Source organism: Seriola lalandi, unplaced genomic scaffold, assembly GCF_002814215.2.
Source record: "Seriola lalandi dorsalis isolate HSWRI2012SDOR001 ecotype SW California unplaced genomic scaffold, Sedor1 jcf7180002054748, whole genome shotgun sequence".
NCBI lineage: Eukaryota > Metazoa > Chordata > Actinopteri > Carangiformes > Carangidae > Seriola > Seriola lalandi.
Genome location: NW_019525301.1, coordinates 5,979,078 through 5,986,475, shown reverse-complemented (window position 1 = coordinate 5,986,475; position 7,398 = coordinate 5,979,078). Strand labels below are relative to the sequence as shown.

General features: G+C 39.8%; 1 protein-coding gene across 1 annotated transcript in view; it reads right to left on the bottom strand.

Annotated features, from left to right (window-relative positions):
- Positions 1 to 6,281, bottom strand: part of LOC147818054 (dihydropyridine-sensitive L-type skeletal muscle calcium channel subunit alpha-1-like) — a 10,229-nt gene extending 3,948 nt beyond the window's left edge. Inside the window, exons 1-3 of the mRNA XM_087178919.1 lie at positions 5,701 to 6,281; positions 5,358 to 5,463; positions 1,327 to 1,466 (exon numbers count right to left, since the gene is read on the bottom strand). Coding sequence (XP_087035045.1) covers positions 1,327 to 1,466; positions 5,358 to 5,463; positions 5,701 to 5,888 — 434 coding nt within the window. The 5' untranslated portion in view covers positions 5,889 to 6,281. The remainder of the gene's footprint in view (positions 1 to 1,326; positions 1,467 to 5,357; positions 5,464 to 5,700) is intronic.
- Between the last annotated feature and the right edge of the window lie 1,117 nt (positions 6,282 to 7,398).

The window sequence follows — 7,398 nt, the reverse complement described above, 5'->3', positions numbered from 1 at the left end:
AGACAAGAAAAAGCTTAGCTGGAAAGAACTCTGGAGCATGGAGGAAAGTAGCATTAGATTTTTGATAGGGGCAACTTATGATGTATTGCCAACTCCCCAGAACCTAAAACTCTGGGTAAATGGAGACCCACTATGTTCATTGTGTTCAGGTACTGCAACTCTAAAGCACATTCTGTCAGGGTGTAAGGTTAGTCTGTCGCAAGGCCGGTATATGTGGCGACATAACCAGGTTTTAACAGAACTCTCCACAACTTGTTGCGCACTCTGCCTGTGTTTCAGAAGTGAGACTGGGACTCCTGCCTGCCGCATGTCCTGTATGACTACAATACCACTCCCCATCAGTCAATTAATGAGCCCCCTTTCTTCCTGATTTTCGGACAAGAACGTAGTCTCCTGGATGACTTTATGTTAGGCAGAGTTCAGGATCCTGTTGGTGGTGTGATTGATGAGTGGATACAAGAGCACCAAACCAATTGCAGATTTGCCTTCAATTTCCTTTGAAAGGGCCCCTGAAAGGTAGAAGGTCGCTGCAGAGCACAAGAAGAAAAGCTATGATCGGCATGTTCGAGATGCACCATTGAAAGAGGGCCAGTTGGTGGTGCTGTGTAATTTCAGTGCGAGAGGGTGTCATAACATCAAGGATCTCTGGGGCCCTGTGTTATACGAGTCCTAAAAGTGCTGAAAGAGGGCGAGTCAGTATACACCATTGCACCCGTTAATGATCAGACAAAAACAGGTCCATCGTATGATGCTGATGGCATAGCACCACTTGCTCCCGCCACACTAAGCAACAAATCCAGTCAACTTGTGGGGGCGGGAGACTTGGATAAATAAACCTGAAACCTTGTCAGTACAGAGAGAGAGAGTTAGCATTAGCACAAGCCACTGTCAGTTACAAGCTAACTTGTAACTGACAGCTTCAGACCCAGGCCCAATTCCAATCCGGTCCCTACACACACATATAGTGGTTTACTGTGATGTATGATGAAGATGTGCTGATAAGAGCTTCTTGTCTGCTGCTCTTCATCATTCCATCTGTTGTTATTTAATTATTTATTAAAACTGATCTGTGGTGCAATTTGCAAATAGTATAAATTACATCCACGTCTTTTTGGGTAGCCAATTTTAAATGTAGCTCCACTCACTATCATAAACATACAGCAGCAGTAGCAGGAGAGACGAACTAACAAACTGCTCTGTCTGTCTCTTTTTAACAGTGTCTCTGTCTTAACTTATTATATTTGCTCAGTCTGTCTTTGTTTGGATCAGCACTGTCATGTCTCTCCTCACCAAAGTAAAGACAACAGCACAAATTTATCAACTTACCCAACAGATACACAAACAAAGTCCAAGATGTTCCAGCAGTTTCTTAAATATGCATCTGCATGAAACAGAAATCCATAGGCCACAATCTTCAGAAAGCATTCGATGGAGAAGATTATGAGGAAGATGTACTCCAGACTTTCCTGTAAAACAACAACAACAATGGCTGTGGTTTGAATCTGCTCAACAATGAACCTGCTCTTGCTTAGTTGTGTTACCTCATTTAGGTTTTAATTCACTGACAACATTCAGTACATTTGTAAAAAATACATCTCAGTTATTTCCATCATTGTACCTAATGTGAAGAAATTATTTTTAAAGTCTTTTTCTCTGTTGGCTCAGTCTTGTAATAATATCATGTGTCATGTTCATGAGAGTTTTATGTTGCACATCACACTAATCTCCGATATCTGTACGTGTGACTCACACACTCATACACCACTGCAGTGTCTGATGGCTGAACTCATTTCATCAGAGGCATGTGGTGGATGTCTATTTTAACTACACGTCACTGACAGTGCCCTTCAGCTGATATGTGAGCCTGATATTGTCCTTGTGTCTATGTCCTGCATAATAACTAATTAAAGAAACTGTCCCTAACCAAGACTAAAATCTATCATTTAAAACAAACTGTCAATTAATTTTTTTCTGATGCGAGGGAAAAATGAATTTAAACTATTGTAGCATAAAACTGCAAAATTATAAAATCTGTATGAAGGCTTTCTGAATACGCATTAAATTTGGGATTTGTTAGTATTATACTTAGAGCAGAATCAGCAGTCCATCTATTGACCTGTTTGGTTCTTCTTTTATATGTATGTGAAGGACTGTAAAGCTGGGCATAAACTGTACGATTTTAGAAATCGTGTTCCAATTCTAACTGTACGAGTAAATCATCCGCGATGTTAAGTCAAAGCTCATGATTTATGTGCTCATACTGTACAAGTAAATCACCAGCCACGACCTGAGCGCGCACACTGTACCTGTGAAAATTTGCCCCTGCGAACTGTCCTGGCTATTGACAATTGTCAATTAAGAATCGTTTGAAAGCTCTGAGGCTGGTTTGTTTTTTGTGTCACTGTGACATTTTTCAAATTTTCTGTTTGCCACTTCATACAGGCGCAGTGATAAAAAAAAGGCACTGATGTTGGGGAATCAGCTCTTGGCTCTGCTTCAACTGTGCAGTAGCCTGTGTCGGCTGACAAAAATTTGTGACGTCAGAAATTCATCCGACTGTCCGGCGGCCGTTCAGGAGCAGATGATTGGTCCTCACTCCCCCCTGTACACTCAAAAATCTGGTCAAAAACGGGCTGAAATGGTATAGTGTAATCCCAGCTCAGTACACACTTGGACTGTGGGGACTGACTTTGAAAGTTGTGTTTTTGACTGTAACTAAGGAATGTGTTGATAAAGAGATATTTATGTATGAAGACTATGGTCATAGTGCAGTTTAAATGCAGATACATGTGTGTAATAAAGTTTAGCAGAAACTAAATAATACTCTGACTATATCCACCTGTGCCAGTCTTAATCTACCTGGCTGGATCTTAATCTACCTGGCTGGATCTTAATCTACCTGGCTGGGTTTTAGGCCTTGTTCAGACTTAATATGCGTCTTCAGTGATCTGATCACAAGTTCACACCTGGCTTTAAAATGTGTCTTTATTGACCACATGTGTTCAGATTTCACTTCCCCACTTTATATGCAAATAAACAGGTGTGCCTTGTTATTTTTAGCCAATCGACAGACAGGTCCATTGCATGCTTGTGTGTATGTATGTGTGTGAGTAAGAGAGAGCGAGCGAAAGAGAGTGAGAGAGCAGGGAGTTTTATCCATTTGAAATAATCAAATATTTTCCATTCATTAAGAAACTGTGGTGGGAAAGTAAAGTAGGTGGTCCTTCAATGTGGCCAGGACACATTTGCATTTACACTGCTAAAAAAACACAGCCATGTGATCCTGAGCACCTCCTTATGTGGTCTGAGTGAAAATGTCCTCAATGCATCCTGGGCGCGTTCACACCTGAACTTAGAGCTGACCACTTGTGATCTGATCACCTGAGATATCTGACAAAATCACCAAAGACATAAATTAAAGGCAGTCTTGCCTTTAATTTATGTGTTTGGTGATTTCAGCTGTATTTACTATATAATGATCACTTTGAGAAAAAGTGAAAGAGATGGACTATCTTTCTTTTTTAGTCTCACACAACTCACAGCCTCCATCTGGAATCCAAAATAGTTTAGTTTATTGGTCATTCAGAACGTAACAGACTTTTATGGCAGGACATGATGTGTATTATCTAAGCTGACTTGTTGTTATTAGTATTTATGTTGATTTTAACATTCATGTTGACAACTGCAGCACTGTACTCTATTTGGGATACAGCAACTGTGGACAGTCTTCTGCCTTCTTCTCTGACATTCCAAAAACAATAATGAAAGTAGTTTGTTTGCTTTAATGGAGGCTAGGCTCAGTGTATTGGTCAGTCAAAAGGGAAAGCTTGTGGCAGGACATGATGTGTATTATCTAAGCTGACTTGTTGTTATTAGTATTTATGTTGATTTTAACATTCATGTTGACAACTGCAGCACTGTACTCTATTTGGGATACAGCAACTGTGGACAGTCTTCTGCCTTCTTCTCTGACATTCCAAAAACAATAATTTACTTGTTTTATTTGTTGCTGCTGATAGGCTGACTAACACACCTATCCTGTGTCTGCAGCCTTTGTTCACTACATCATTTGTCTCACTGACACATTTCAGAAAATAAGAGATGTCAGTGCCTCCATATCAGGCTGTGCACTGGCCCATTCATCCGCTTAAAACCAATTCAGTTAACATAACAACTAAAACCCAGTTCTGAATCGGTTCTGAATGAGAAAGACAAGAGTATATTGAAGCTTGGTTATTCTCTTGAAGAAACCACAGAGTAAGATTAGCAGAGACGTGCAGCCCCTCTGTGTTGTCCTGTTCACACCTGAACTAAAATGGGTATCAGCTGGTTCGATCACAAGTGGACAGATCTAAGAACATCATTTCACACCTGCTTTAATGTGCGTTTCTAGTGACCACCTATGATCAAGTCTCAGCCAGTTTAACAGTGACAGCCGGGTCTGTTGTGAATGTGTGGTGAGAGAGAGAAACAATGCACTGCACACAGATCTACAATTAAATAAAGTTTAAAGCATTTGAAATAGAGAAATACATGCACACATACATACATGCATACATACATACATGTGTATCAGTGATTGTTGATAATCAGTGTGTTTGAAACACTAAGTTTGGTTCATTATGAAATGTGTTGGGACTAATCAGACTGTGACAGAGGTCACATTATTATTTTTCTTTTTTAAAATCTTTTTAAGATATTCAGGTATCCATCTAAAGCCACTCCCACAAAACACATGATAGGGCACTGCTGGAGTCTGTTTGGCAGAGCATTTATTCGCTGCTATCAGCATGTTCAGAGGACTTTAAAGATTACCTGCCCCAGCTTTAACTTTGTGTGTTTATATAATCAGATTCAGTAGATGGTAAAACTGTTACATGAATGAAATATTTCAGTGTGAAATTAATAAAGAAAATACATTCAGATTAATTTTTTCTTGGTCTGTTTAGTTCACACTGAAATATCCATTAAATCCATGTTGACCTTATAAAGTTTTCCATGTTGGTTTCACATAACTCAGCTACTGTCATCTTCAAACTTTTAATTATATTAAACACAACCCGGTTGTCGATTAAGTAAATCCAGCAATAATCTTATGAAAGATGTGAAAGTGAAAGATCAATTAATATATTGATAGATTAGATTGATAAAATAGACAGAAGATTAGAGACATAAAGTACTTTATTAATCCCAATATAAGTCTGTTGTTACCTAGATTCAAGTTAAACAGTGAAACAGTACAAAAACATGCTTTGCTGGGAGTGATGTAGGACTGTTAGAAAAAGGCACAGTCAGTATCCACAGTATATTACAGTATATTGTCCATTTATGCACACAGCACAAGCATGCTGACGCACCAAGTTGCTGTTGGTGTTGTTGCTGTCCTCCTCAGGCATAGGCAGGTACACAGCAAGGGCCACACAGTTGGCAAAGATGGCCAGAAGGATTATGATTTCAAAGGGTCTGAGAGTGACTCATAGGAAGTTTACGTGGTTCACATATGATGTTCACATGTCACACAATGGAGACACACACACACACACACAAGCGCCCGCACACACACACACACAAGCGCCCGCACACACACACACACACACACACACGCAATACCAAACACCTAATGATCACTGAAAGTAAAAGCAGTCTGCAATCATTATCTTAGGTCCCTCTGCCCAGTGACCCTTCACTGCTGCAGGATACTTCCACTCCACGATGCTGATGCAGGCCTTACGGAAGGGATTCATCAATGTCAAGAAGAGGAGAGAGCGGGCTGGCCTCGGGTTTCCTCCTGTAGCCATCAGCTTCTTTAGCTTCTCCTTCTGTTTTCTCTTCAGAGTTTCCTCATCCATGATGTAGGATGACATTGGAGGGCTGCTGCTCTCTGTCATTGTGGATTCAACAGAGTATTAGTACCAAATGTATTATTCCAGAGGGTCTGTCGAAGATTTTCTCAAGATATGGTAGTCCTGTCCTCTAGGTCTCATTCCACTCATTTATAACCCTTCTCAACTTGTCTCAATCATCTCTCTCACTAACAGTGAGACTGAGCTCCCTCTCCTCCCCTGTCCCTATCTGTGGAACAGCAGCTGTCACCTCTACTTGTAAGGGATTGGTTTACTGAGCAGCTGTTTGGACAAGAGAATAAATATAGACAATGTGCAAGGCTGTCACAGCCTGGGGTGACAAAAGAGGTAGTTTGCACAGTCTTGGTGTATGATATTTTTTAGGCGTGCACCTGTCCTCAGAATTTGAGTTACAGTTCATAATCAATGTTCTGGTTTGTATGAGCTTTGACATTCAAGGCTGTCGCTAATGGATTAAAGGTACAGCCCAATGTAGTCTGCGTCTCACTGGTTCCCTCTCGTACCACAAACACAAACACATCTACTTCAATAAACTGCGTCATGTGTAATAATGCAGCACAGTAAAATAAAAAACTTTCTCTCTGATGTAGTGGGGCAGATAGGCAAAACAATTGTGCATTTTATGACTAAAGCATGAACGTTTCAGCATATGCTCTACATACCCCAAGGTTTTATTTCAGACATGGAGGAAATTTGTATTCGTCCTCTGGTGACCTTGAGAGGTCATTGACCTCAGCATTGCATTTTTCCAGTTTTGGGCTCATTACACCATTATAATCATGTATATCTTTGCCAAAATTGCATAAAGATGTGTATTTACTGTCATGGCCATGTAACATCATTTTGCTTAGAGCACCATATTTGCCAGGGGACTGCAGAACCCATTATTTCCAGGTGTTAAGGTAGCTAGAGCTTTTTAAAAAAAACTGACAACTTCTGCTTTGTGTTCTGTGGAAAGATTGATGAATGACTAGCTATCACATTGGCGAACATTCTAAGGTCACATCTGAAATGCCTCCACTTCTGAAAATAAACTTCATTGTTTATAGAAGCAGTGGAGAAAGTTAAATGCTTTAAAAATGACAATAACCGTCCATATTATCTACTGCACTAATAGGGGGAATGCTAGCAAACAATGGATAGATATATAGGTGGATAAATAGATACTTTATTTACCCCTTGTTCTGTCCTCAATGCGAAGCATGCATGTGTTGACAGGCAGCTAAACTCTTCACTCCAAACAACACACTGGTATCATCTTTGCCAGATTTATTGATGAAGTAAAGTGTGAAACTAAAAGAGATAAACAAATAATACAGTCATAAATATTGCATTTATGGAGATGCATAAACCGTAAAATAAACAACTACCAAAGTCTAACATGGCTAACCAAATAGCTCACTCGAAGTAGACTAAATGCACATGATAACACAAATAAGTACACAATGTAATATTATTTTGCAATTTAAACTCAAGCATATAATATAAATTCACACGTAAACACATACCGACGATGCAACTCGAAGATGTATGC